We start from the raw sequence: 14,064 nt of genomic DNA on the forward strand, positions 1-14,064 counted from the left end.
GCAAAATTTGTCAATATAAATACTCATTAGGCTGTGTCATTTTGAGGCAACTTTTCTTTTTCAAATAAAAAACAGGCTTAATATTTTCGAAAATATGAAGGTAAAAGTCTCAAAAGATGCTCTTAAAATTAATATTTAGAGGTGCCTATTTCTGATTTTCTATTTTCCATATAAATAACATGGGAAAACAATTTGTCCTTTTTCTTATTTGTATAGTTTTACAAAAAAGCATTGTAAAAACTAACTGAAATATGATTTTTATAGTAAAGTGAGCGCTCTACAAAAAAGTCTTCATGACATTTTTTCATAGAGTGAACACCACTGAAGTTATTCAAATTTTAAGTTCAAAATATATGAAAATATGACTTTTATTTCCTATATTTCGTCGTTATTTAAAAAAAAATTGAAATTTGTTTGCTCGCGATGGCTTATATGGTTGGAAATAAATACAAGAAAATATTTCCAAAGTTTTAGGTCTCTAACATAATTCTAACCCATGCCTCTAAGCGGTTGAATTCTGTGCATCTGTGCAAAATTTGCAAAATGGGGTCATAAGTTTATGACGTTTGATTTTTTAAAGTCAAAAGAACAACAGTCTCCAAGACAAACAAGAACAATTTCAATAACGCAGCTGTCAAAAACTAAGGAAGTCATCTTTCTTTCTTTAACCTGACAACTTGCGCATGATATTACTTTGTCTTATACCAAGGGTCCAGTCTACAGTCTAGCTTGACTTATATAATTTTTCAATGTCTCGTAAGACGAAATTTTTTAATAAGAAGAAGTTATGAAGAAATGCGGCCCAATGACCCAATATTTGTATGTAACAATGGGAACCTGTCAAAACAAATGCTTATAATTGAGGCAATGGTTCAGGAAACATTAGGGACTTAATAATATTAGTCAACGTAATTTTCTGAAACTCGAAACTTAACTGACTATTGAGTCGGTAACGTTTGTGATTGGAAAGCTAGTCAAGAAAAATCTCTCTGAATCGTTTTACTTAATTTCACTTAATTTCCATTCGGAAATTTTTAACTTTACAATAAAATTGCCTAAATTGGAAGGCTTATTTATGATAGCTTACCAAGCAGGGAACCGGAACTTGACTAAATGTTTAGTCTTAATTTAAAAAAAAAATCTAATTATGCATTAAGAAAAATAATAAACCAACAACAAAATAAAGTTCACATTTAAGAGGGATCCAGTTTTGAGAAAGGAGCTGACCTGAAATCCTTACTGTAAGTGAAGCTCCGTTCAAAGACCACTGAAAGGATTTTCCGGTGAATTTTATTTAGGCTGGCACGTTGAAATATCCGAGATCCCTAATACATACATAATGTATGTTTTAACTGGCATGTTTTTAATTTAACGTTGAACAATATAAAAACATTTTTTTAGATGTGTGTAATCACAAAAAAACCACACTGTACAACTTCAGCAAATTTAAAAGATTTTTAGTTTCTTTTGTTTTTTTAATTACCTTAGTGAAAAAAAGAAAAAAAAAACATATATTTAAAACTAACACTAATCTTAGTAATCTCTGTATATTGTAAAAAAAAAAAAAACATAAACACTAATTATAAAAAAATATAAACTACCAACCATCAACTAAAAATGTGAAATAAACTAAACGATTTTTACCACATGAATGAAATCTAAACAGAAAATATAATAATAATAAAATTATAAAAAAGGAATCTTTGTTCTCATGAGATAACAAAAAGATTAACAAAAAGAAAAATACTATGATTCAAAGCTTAAGTCAACAATAAATGGTAATGAATATAAAATATAATTTAAAAAGTAAGAAAAAAAAACGAAAACAAAAAATATCTGCTCTCATTTTGTACCACATTATATATTATCTTAACAAATACAAAAATACATATATTTAAAACAAAATTGTAAAAAAAAAAAAAACATTTAATAAACTCGAAGTTCAAAACCAAATATAACAAAATAATAATTAAAAAAAAAAAAAAAACAATGAAAATACTAGGGTTTATATTTTTTCGATTAAAAATAAAATTACAAATAAAATAAACAAAAAATATATAAAACAAAAAAAAAAACAAACAAACAATACCACGGAATTACTAAAGTGACATATTTATTTATTTTATTTCTAAAATTTATTAGGTATACTATACAACAAACAATATTATTTATTTTTATTTCTTTTTTATTTTATACTTTTTTTTTTAAGTATTTTTGTCTACATCAATCAACAATAGAAATGGTACTATACGAAAAAAAATATATTAACCAAATTGAGACAAAAAAAAAAATGAAATAAAACAACAAAAAAAAACGATAATATGAGTAAAATATTTTTTATTTTAGATGTATACTTAAAAAAAAAAAACAGAAAATATACCGAAAGAAACGATTTTTTAATTACAAAACAATAACGCATTGTGTTGATTTTATTAATGGTTTAGTTTCTTTCTTAAACATTTGCTAGTTTTGGAATGATTGTTTTATAGATTTCCACACCTCTGAGGTAAGTATCCGCTTTGAGGAACTCATCGTTGTCGTGAAGGAGCACTGGTGTATGATTCATTGGAGAAAATCCTAAAGCTGGAATGCCCACCTAAAAATTGAAGTTTAATATTTTATATTGAATACCAGAAAACTAAACGGGTTAAAAACTAAGAAAATAATTTGTAGCATTTAGATTGAACAAAATACAAAATATTTAGGTAGTCGCCGCACTGGGCGCCACTTGAACAAAAACGCTTTTAGTTCTAAGTTATACCTGTCAAGCTTGTTATGGATAGGTTTGACTTAATTGGAAAGGGGGGGGGGGGGTATTTGATCGTAGAATTAATAAAAAAAATACGGCAATAGCAGCAATTATTTTGACGTGTCTCCGAAAAAAATAGAAATGCGGTGCCCCTCATAACTTGTTAGGTAAAACGCAATTGCAAAATACAAAATATTAGTATAAATATTTTGAAAAAAGCTCTCCAGCGTTACTTTTTTTTCTCGTAAATTTTACAGAAATAGTGTTCAAAATTTCAAAAGTATTGGGTCGCAGTAGTTTTTGAGTGAGTCATGAACGGTGACAACTTCGAAATAGCGAGTTGTGGGGAAAACGCTTTAAAGTTTAAGGTTTTGGTATAAAACGTTCATAAGTAAAGTAGTATAAAAATATTCAAAACTTCGTCAATTTTGCTCCAATCAACATACAACTTTGACACAATTCTATATGAGATTTTATGAATTCAGTTTAAAAAGTTATACCTAACCTAGGCAAACTCCTTTGAGAGATTGCGGAATCTAAAATAACAACACTATTCTGCTATCCAATGGAGGGAAAATCCTTTCAGTTCAATCAAAAGAGGCGAAAAAGAAGGCTAAACCTCGGAATTTTTGGTCAATTGGGTGTTTTTCTTTTTTATATAAGAAAGGTACATACAGGCATACCTACATTTTGTTTATTTTTTTAAACTTGGTTAAAACGCTGAGTTTTAAAATAATAAAAAATAAAACATAAATAAATAAATAATTTTGGGTGAAATTCTGTAATAAGTCTGAAAAAGGCAGTGATAAGCATCGAACTTTTTGTGTACCCTGCCTGGTTAGTAAAAATCGTTACTTATTCTATTTGGAGTATGTTAACCAGTTCAATACCTTTTCTAAATAAACCAACAAAGTTTTAACATAGCAAACGTGACATATTAGATATGACTAAGTTAAAAGACATAAAGTTAACTATTAAAAAACACCGACATTTTACTTTATTCTATTTTTTAGTTACAAAAGTAAAAAACGTGAAGTAAACTTACCTGTCGAATATATCGGCTATCCGTTCCTCCGGGGAAAACCTCAAGTTCAATTTTAAGGTCGCTTTTAAATAAAGAAAATGGGAACATAAATATTTTTCTTGTGTGATTGTAAAAAATTCAATTTTTGTTTTGAACCAAACATTTAGGCTTTTCAGAAAGTTTTAAGCTCAAATGTTAATTTGTTTCTTAGGGCCAGTTTTACAAATAATTAACCCGTGGATCAACAACTTTTATCTTCTGAAATCGGTAGTAAGCCTAAAGTTTAGCACTAGTTCAAGATCCATATATATGTAAAAATAGCCACATTCATGCTTGAACCGAAGTTGACCGTCAGCTAAACCGCCGAAATCGGTGAGTAAAATTCTTGAACCAAGGCTGATCCGCGTTTGTACAACTGGCACTTATTGTTTTGACCTTAAGGTTGTCTGATGAATGTACCTACACATAAAATCAGTTACTTACAGCTCGTCAATAGCACTTTTAAATGCCTTCCAATACGGGTTACTGTCGTCAGTTTTTGTTGGTTCAACAAAGGGTCTCTTTGTTTCATATTCAATTGTGATGCCACCACCCGCCTCTTCACACCATTGAAGTAACTAATATCAAACATAATTTGTATTGTCTTTATAATGTGTAATATGTTTAAATCTTACTTGATTTTCAAAAACAACATGATCCACATTAATGGCAAGACGAACATCAAAACCAATTGTTAATAGTGCTGGAACAACATTTGTTTGAACACCTCCACTGATACGAGTTAAATTTACTGTTGTTACATCACCAACTTTAAGGTTTGGGTTCTTCTCCAAACGCAACACTTCCTGTGCTCGAAGTCCCATCATTTTGTTAACCAAATATTGAAGTTTTTCTCCAGCTGTATATTTGTGCAATAGTGATCCATGTCCAGTAGTTCCACTTATTTTGAAGAAAATTCCTAAAAAATAAGTAATTGAAACTTGAGAAAATGAAGATTTCCTGAAAAATCTAGTTTAAGTACTCCAAATAGCGCGCTCTGCATAGAAAACTGGATAAACTTCACCAGGAGCTGCAATGCCTTCATCTAGAGAAAAGCCAACATTCAAATTTTTGAAATCGTCAGTTAGAACAAACGGTTTCATGCCACGGCCTCCACCTAATTCCTCATCTGAAAATATAAAAATATCAATTTTTATTCATGAAATAAGTTTTAAAACAGTGGAAATAATTGCCACAAACCTGCAACAAAAGTAAGATGAATTGTACGTTTGAAGGATTTGCCTTCTTTTTTTAGAGCCCGGATTGCTGACAAATATTGCATTCCCACACATTTCATATCTTGTGTGCCTCGGGCGAAAATTCTACCTTCTTCATCCATTTCCGCCCCAAATGGAGGATGTGTCCAATTTTCTTCGAACACAGGCACAACATCCATGTGTGAATTTAAAACAACAGCTGGTAAATCGGGTTGAGTTCCGGTCCATGTTATTGCTACAACAGGATTTTCTGGATTTACTGGGTAGTATATTTTTAGAGGAAGATTCAGATCGGCAGCTTGTCTTTTCAAAAATTCAATACAGGGTGCTAAAAATCAAAGAGACAATTTTTTAGTTTATTTATGGTCATCAGACTCCTAGTCCCAGATAACGAAAGCAACATTTTCAAAAAACTTAAAAAATGTGAGAGTTTTAAAGTATCTTATTATTTTTGGAAAGAGTGATGTTTCACGGCTTAAAATCATTAAAATTTTCATTTGACTAAACCTAGTAATATAAGGAAGGCTTGATATTTATTTATTAAAGCTTTTAGATTGAAGTTTGAAATAAGAGAAAGGATCGATTTTTATCAACTTTTCAATTGAAATTCGAGCTGCTGTTTTATTGAATAGTTTTAGGGTTTGCCTTTCAGAAGATAAAAATGTTTTTAGAGAATTTCATCCCAGTTTTTGAAAAAAAAAATACTACAAAACAATAATGTTAAAAAATTCAGTTCAGTTGGCATCGCTGTATTGTGTAAAGTGTGGAATACAAATTTTATTACACTTTCCCTCTTTTCACTATTATATCTGTAGTGTGTGGGCATTTGTTGGGTTTTTTCCATAACCCGAGAGCACGCATCCATTGGGAAACAGAGTGCATTGTTTGATTAAGTGTGTACAACTATTTTTGTATGACATTTAAACGATTTTGAGGGATGCACTTTTATTATCAAGAATCAACGAACATCGAATGTATTGCCCTTTGTATTTAAAGATTCTCTCTTTTTTTTAAAGAAAGTTACATTATATTCTGCTGCTCCAAACAAATTACTAGTTAGAAATATCACAGACTAAGATACCGATGGCCTTCATTTAAATGTTAAGGCTCTAAAGAAGTTCTGATGAGGCGAAGGTTTTCCTGTAGAACCTTCCGGAAAAGTGATAGGTACTGGATCATTTGTAAATTTCAATACCAAAACATATTGTGAAGTAGATGTAAAAGTTCAAAGTAGTTAGGTATTCATAAATTGTTCGACTAAAGACAAAACTTCGACTCGTTCCAAGTCATAACAGAGTCCTTGAAATATTGCACATCCCGTTTTAAAAGGGATAACAGAATCTCAATTCAATAACTAAGATAATGCGTTCTGGCTTTATCTCAACAAACCTGCCTACGTATAAATTTGAAAATAATCAAAACTGTAAATGAATCACACTTTTATCAAATTCTATCTCAAACAATAATAAATGAAAGCGTATCTTGTTTTTTTAATACTAAGTGTTGAGAAAAAGTATACCTATTCGTATGTCTCTGATATACGGCTTTGTTGCTGAAGAAAAACTGAATTTGTGTTTGTTGTTATTTGCCTAAAAATTTAAATTTTAACTTAAACCTTACAATATTGTTAGCAAATCAGCATACATTTGACTTAACATGTCTTCCAATTTAAAGTAGATTCCATATTTAGGAAGCTTCAGGTATTAAATTCAAATGCTCAACTCTATCAAAAAGCCTCTACCTTGCTTTTATACTAGTAGAGTTGGGCACTTTAGTTCATTTGAGTGATCGATCACTTTAGTACAAATCACGCTACTGAACTAGTTCTGAAGTAGTTCATTTTAGTTCAATTTATTTTAATCACTCCGGTTTTGTTAGAATTAAAAAAAAAAATTAGTTTGTACAAATTGTATCCACATATATGTAAAATTAACGCATTCTACATAATAAAACAAATACAACCTAAAGATAACCATAACAGATATGTACATATTTTATTTTCTATAAAAAATCTTAATTTCATTCATAATACTTGTTGAGCTTTCTGGTCCCTGGCGAAAGTCTAGAAGAAGTACGTTTTGCTTTCATTAAATCAAAATCATAGTAATGTAGGGACCAAGATGCTACTTGTTTTTTGTTCTTGCTCAGAAATTAGAGTAAGTGGTGCTTGAAGAAGAAACGCTGATACTGGCGCAAGCGACTTTTGTTTTACCTACATCTAAATCTTGAGGTAGAGCAGAAGAACTGATTTCGCTCAACAAAGAATTGAATGCAATTTCATATGCACTTTGGTTTCTGCACCCCTTCTTTAAACGTCTGTCGGGTTAAAAGTGCTCTGTCGTCGTATAAGACTAGGAGACAAGGACCACATTTGAAATGGGACTTCCTTTCATCCAAAAAATATATAAAAAAAAATGATAATGTTAAGTGAGCGCAAGCTGTTTTGTAATGTCATATTACGACTGCTCTAGGTTGCTGTTTAGTTTGTTGAAGCAAATCTTTTTCGCTATTCGCGAACTAAATTGAACTAAGTAAGTGAACTAAGTTCACTAGTTCGTTCGCGAACTACACAAGCCTAGTATCTAGAATCTAATTTCAACAAAATATAGGCCAATTTACAATGCAAATATCGAAAAATCGGTTCAAGTGTGGTTATTTTGAAAGTCAATTTAGTCGTTTTTTTACATGGACTTATACCTCTTTTAAATATAAAGACTCATATTTTGGTTTAAAAAGGTTTCGTAGTCGTTTTGATAAGGTAGTACCTGGGGACAAAATTTTTTGAACATGTGTGCACAAAGTTCTTAAATACAGCCCTATTCTGCTATCCATCTGGAGGAATAATATCTAAATATTTACCAATTACCATTCTGCTATTCATCGGGGGGAATCCAAGCTCACGTCGGTAATATCGGTAATGTTTTTCGGTATTCCACTATTCATTGCGAGCTATTTTTGCCTTAAATGCGGTTTTTTGTCCTTCGCCAAAGTTTAAGTGAGAAAACAGTTTTTGATTGATCAAAATAGGAGGAGTTTTCGGGACGTGAACAACTTTTCGCCCTGTAGGTACACCTACTCATAATAGGGAAAAGGTGAAATTTAATTTTTCCGGGTAAAATCTTGTTCATGTGAAATCACAACACTGCTGATCATATTTTAAGGAAATGGAAAACAGCATTTTTGTGTACGAAGAATAATTACGGCCAGAATAATAACATGTGCAAGAAAGTTAACAAGAACGATAACGGAAACATGTGTTTTAAACTTAAAAGCAAGACAATGAAACTATTGAAAAATCAGGACTAATTGTAAATAAATCATTTTTCATAATAATGCAATGAATTAAAAACTAATTAATTTTCCTCAACGTTATTCCGTCTACTTTATCAATGTTACTTTAGCAACACGCCCAATAAATTCAAACTTTTTGATAAAAACCGGCCAACTACTGGAGAATAATAAATTTAGTTTTAATTGATTGCAATTCTTTAAACGATAGTAAATTGAACTTTAGTAATGTTAAATCATCACATATGTACTTTCCTTCCGACACTCTTAGAAAATGGCGCTTTCAAATTTTTTCTTCTGAAGTCTCAGTCGATTTAAACATGATTTTGTATAAGGAAGTTTTAAAACATTTATTTATAAGTTTTGCAACTATTTTTTTTGTATATCTACATAAGAATCTCGATGTTTTATGTTTTTATATTAGTATAAGTTGTGAGTCTTACAAGTGTTCAACATATTTTTGTCTATTCAAAACCATTAATGTTGAAAAACATTTTAAAAACTTGGACAAATTTACTTTTATATAGGTATATTTTAGAATTCAAAATTGATGGTTTTAATAAAAACACCCTGTTCACTGCTAGCCGGAACTAAACAATTTAACTTTAGGATTGCAAAAAGAATATATGTATACGTATTTATGAATTAACTTGAACTTAATTCAATTCATCAACTTGCCATAATTTATATTTGGATGAACACTTGGAATTCTTAAATATTCACGAAAGTAGTTAATTTCTTCGTTTTGCTCCCACACACTTATTTTACTCATTTTTTGTTTTTTCTTTTTTTTTTCTTTTTATATTTTTATTTTGTTTGATTTGATTGTGTATAGATATTTTGATATTGATAACAGCGAGAGGAAGATCGTTTCGAGGTGTTTCACATTAGGTGTTTAACGCTGAACTGAAATTGAAATGAAACTTGATAGATCACTGACGAGCGGATATAATTTCAGAAACAGAAGCTACAAAGTGTAAATGGTTGTTAGCTTCTCATTTTTTTTTTGTATTTAAATAGAGAAAAATTTAAAACTGCATGCGTTTAATCTGATAAAATGACTGGTTATGAACTTGTAGAACGTTTAATTTAAGTAAGGTTTATGTGGTTTAAGATATACAGCCCTATTCTGCTATCCATCGGGGGGAAAAATCGCTAAATATTCACCAATTACCATTCTGCTATTCATCGGGGGGAATCCAAACTCACGTCGGTAATATCGGTAATGTTGTTCAGTATTCCACTAATCACGTGAATGAACTTGCTCCATACATTTGCAATCCGCATAAAAAATGTTGCGGATCTGTCACTTTTGGTTGTAAAAATAAATTCACCGTAGTTGAAATTAAGCAAAATGCCACTTTTCATAAATTTTTAATTATTTCTTAACATTTAGTCGGCTGTTTTTATTTTTTCTATGCAAATAAACACAAACAAAAAATTTTTTTTTCCTTTCAATTTACTTCGTCGCCATTTTTTTTTAAATTTGACGTTCACCTGTACGTCAAATTGAGGGATGATAATGCAGTTTACCCGATGGATAGCAGAATGGCAAGGTAGAGTTAAAGTGAACCGAATGTGTGAATCGGATCTGAGATTCACGGGAACAGCAGAATAGGGCTGATAGATAAGTATCTATTGCAATTGACCGCAATAAAATTTGTTTATGTTAAACGCGACAAGTTTTTATAAATTAAAAGCAAAAAAAAAAAACAAACTTTTAAAACTTCGCAAATGATAACGATAATTTTTTTGGCTTTTGAAAATAACTTTTGTCAAAAATATTTGACGCCAAGAAAAGATACACTAGATTATTTTGAAATATTTTAGCTCCAACTTCAAAAAAATATTTGAAATGTGTATTTGATCTTAATTTAATATGTATGTACCTTAGGGTGGGTCAAAAAAATCGAAATTCTTTTTTTGGTTTGGTACTCCGAAAAATCGATTGCTAAACACCTCTAGAATATACACACCAAATATGAGCTCTTTATATTAATGGGAAGGTCCTCCGCTTTGCAATTTTCCATTTTTACATCAAGCTTCTACTAAAAAAAAAAATAATTTTTTTGTTAATTGACTTTTTAGCAAATTTCTTTTCATATTCTTGTAGGAAATTGAACGCTCTACAAAAAAGTCCTTTTACACTTTTTTCGTTTATCTAACCGTTTAATAGATATTTGAGGTCCAAAAATCGAAAAAATCTTTAAAAATTCGTTTTTTGTTCTTAATTTTGTAACAAATTGAAAAATTATAATAATTAAACGCGCAAGACATATTCTTTTTGGAAATTGATTGCTCCACAAAAAAGGTCTTGTTAACTTTTTTCATTAATCTAACCATTCTAAAGATATTAGAGGTCAAAGTTAAAAAAAATTATAAAAACATTTTATTTTTTTAAAAATTTTCCAGTTCACTGAAAATTCAGTATTTTCAATTTAGCAAGATATATTCTTTTAAGGGCTTAAACGTTCTACAAAAAATTCCTTGGCATCAAATTGATTGCTTTAACCGTTTAGAAGATATTCGTATCTTTCGATTTTTTTGACCCACCCTAATGTACCTATTTTTGTCTTAGCTGATCTTCCTCGGCCTCGCAAGTGGAGGCAAATGTACATTCGTAGTTTTTTTTCTGTTTTTATAAAATTTAAGTTTTTAAATAGAAAAGTTTTTGAAATAATTTAATACATTTCTGGGTCTAAAAAAAAATTCAACAAACTTTTAAACAAGGTTTTTTAATTTAGGTTTTCTCTGTCGATGAATACATTTTTAAGAATGACTTACCATTTTTTAAATATAAGATTTTTTTTCATATAACACAAGAGTGTTCCAAAAATAAGTGATCTAAACAAAATATGGTAAAAGCAGATCTTTTAGGCTCTCAGAATTTGGTAACTTGTTTATCCCGAGTCCTTATGGCTTTCAACTAAATGTAGTTTTTGTAAAGTTTCGTTAAAACTCCTATTTTGAACCAGTATTTTCTTCCCGTTTCCATTATCGATTTTTTGTTTTTTACAATGTACGTACCCTGAAAAAAAATTATTGAGTTGACACAGGGTTATAGAGATAGATAATTTAATTGTGTCAAAGAAAATTACATAGTTTACAATATTTTATAAGTCATTGCACAGAACAAAGATATTATAACAATTTTGTATCTTACTACTGAAAAATTGCTTGTTTAGTAATGCTTAATAAATTATAAATAGAGACAAAAAATTGGTATATAAATAAATAAGTAAAAAAATAGATAAATATGTGTATAAATAAATAAATAAATAAATAAAACACAGGGTTATTGTTTTGAATACTTTTCATGTTATTACATAATTCAACAAAACAAAGTTGTCCCATAGACGCAATTAATTCTAAATTTCTTGATACTTATTTTTATATTTCTTTCCTTCTTGGGACAAAAAAGTGTCACGAACAAACGTAAACACATAAATCATAAAAAAAAAGCAAACCCTCAAACCTTTTTGGTTTAATTTATATATAAATTTAAACATGGAATAGGAATCACCACAATCATCTCAAATTATCCTGACTTTCTTTAAGCTGCTTTTTACTCAAATATGTGTTTTCTTTTGATCTGAAATTCTGTTAATAAACTGACTGCAGACAATGCTTCAAAAAGAGTACGCATACGCCACAGTGCACTTATAAGGAAGTTATATTGAATATTTTATTGAAATTTTTAAGCTTAGCATATACGAATGAAAATATGTACTTTACATAAATTTACTTTCTAAGATGTTTTTTTATCAATTGCTTTTTAAATTAATATGGGTGGTTGGAAAATTTAGGATAAATGGTATATGAAAGCGGAAAAATAAATTGCCTTGGTCTTGTTCGATTTCACTAGTCAAAAAGTTTTTTTTTATAGAAATCAAAGTATATTTTCCTAATAATTTTTTGGATGCTGAGCTCGAATCTTTAGACAGAAAAATTCTATCACATCACGTTGAGATATTACCATGCCAATACATCACAAAAATAGTGTTTTGAACGTTCAAAATTCAATATCTCAAAAATTTTGCACTTTAGAGCTATTCTAATGCTATTGATTGATATTAAGAAGGTCAAAGGCCATAAGAAAAGTATAATTTGGTTTCTATGGAAAATTATTTCTCGCCAATATTACTGTCATTTACGGAAAAATCGATCTTAAAAATCGTTTTTTTGTTTTTTTTTTCAATTTTTCAATTTTTCTCAATATTTTCTAAATCAAAAGTATAGTTTTTCCATACAATCTTAAATAAAAGGTTTTATTCTAAGTAACTCCATTCCAAGCTTTTCAAAAATCAAAAACTTTTTGGATTGAAAAATAGGCTATTTTTTTCAAATTAAATTCGTCAAAAATCCAAACATTAACTTTTTGCTCAAAAAACATTTAAAATAGATAGAAAACATAACAAAGTAATTTTTAACCAAGATTTGTTAAATCAAACCATTTTGGTAAAATATAAAAATAAAAAATAAAAAAATCGTATTTTTTGCATTTTTTCAAAATTTTTGAGATTATATAAAAAAAATGGTTTGAGTAAAAGTTATGACACTTTTATTATCCACAACTTTTGCATTTAACTTTTTTCAATAGGAGGTCTACTTTTGACACAAATAGTAAAAAAACACGATTTTTGACACCAACCCCACTTTTTCGCCCACCCACCCTTTTCCACCAATTAGTTTGTGGGCAATTTATTTTTCCCCTTTCATATACCATTTATCCTAAATTTTCCAACCACCCATATGCTGCTAATAATTTTTTTATTTTCAAAAATTATTGGCACTGATCTAATTGCAATTTTGATGAACTGAATAATATAGAGATTGAAGCACAATCTCTATCAACACAAAAAGCCGGTATACTGTATTTACAAAATTTGGGTTAATAAAATTGGGGTTACAAAAAAACCATTACCATCTTCTTCTCATTATTTATTAAATAAATACATACATTTGTATGTATGTGTTACTGATATAATAATATAAACATTAAAAAAACATGAATGATTGATTTTTTTACAATCGAACGGGCGGCTTGCTTGGGGGTGGGCGCGGACTAAACGACTTTGCGGCCGGCTGGAAGTCGTAATTTTTGTCCAAAAAAAAATATAAAAATATGACATTGTAGGTCTGAATGTGGTCTACAAATTTTATTTTAATAATTTTTTCGATATTCATCACCCAAAAATAGATTATGTCAAAAAACAAATGGCATGTCCTAAATTTTTGAATTTTTTAAACGATATCTCGAAAACGGTTCATGATACACAAAAAATGTGTATGCATGAATTGTAGAACTCGTTAAAATCTACAAAAAAGCTTCTGGTAAAATTTTCGCATCTCGTCAGATAGCCGAGTTATTGTCAAAAAACCAATTTTATCCTTTTTTTCAAAATGGCGGAAAAAGCTCATAGGAAATCTTGGTCGAAAACTTCAAGTTAAGCTTTTTTAAGCATCCTCTACAACATATCCAAAATTTAGCTTTCTCGGTCATTTTGCATTTCCAAATGTATGTAATGACTGGCCTATAAGTATTAATAAAACTTATCGTTTTGAGAATTTTGTTAAAAAAATTTCTTTTATTGATCAGTAATTTTTTTATTTATACACAGCAGCTTATTTATTACTTGCTCTGTAGGTTGCTCAATATATGGTTTCGTGCTCTATATGGTTTCGAGTTAAAAAAAAGTTTTAATCAAAACCATCATTGTGATTTGAATTTTTGGAGTATAACAATT

At 29.4% G+C, this 14,064-nt stretch overlaps 1 protein-coding gene across 2 annotated transcripts; it reads right to left on the reverse strand.

The window, feature by feature from the left end:
- Nucleotides 1-2,361: 2,361 nt before the first annotated feature.
- On the reverse strand, nt 2,362-9,277 carry LOC129908509 (aminoacylase-1-like). 2 transcript variants are annotated; one of them, XM_055985058.1, is made up of 7 exons: nt 8,996-9,276; nt 5,013-5,357; nt 4,795-4,941; nt 4,448-4,731; nt 4,257-4,390; nt 3,795-3,855; nt 2,362-2,596 (listed from the first exon to the last, which is right to left on the reverse strand). In XM_055985058.1, the coding sequence occupies exons 1-7, from the start codon at nt 9,087-9,089 to the stop codon at nt 2,453-2,455; spliced, it is 1,209 nt and encodes a 402-aa protein (XP_055841033.1). In that variant the 5' UTR covers nt 9,090-9,276; the 3' UTR covers nt 2,362-2,452. The 2 variants fall into 2 exon arrangements, with proteins under 2 accessions (XP_055841033.1, XP_055841034.1); XM_055985059.1 differs by having other exon boundaries at nt 2,492-2,608; nt 8,996-9,277.
- Nucleotides 9,278-14,064: the final 4,787 nt, after the last annotated feature.

This window comes from Episyrphus balteatus, chromosome 2 (assembly GCF_945859705.1).
Source record: "Episyrphus balteatus chromosome 2, idEpiBalt1.1, whole genome shotgun sequence".
Classification (NCBI taxonomy): Eukaryota; Metazoa; Arthropoda; class Insecta; order Diptera; family Syrphidae; genus Episyrphus; species Episyrphus balteatus.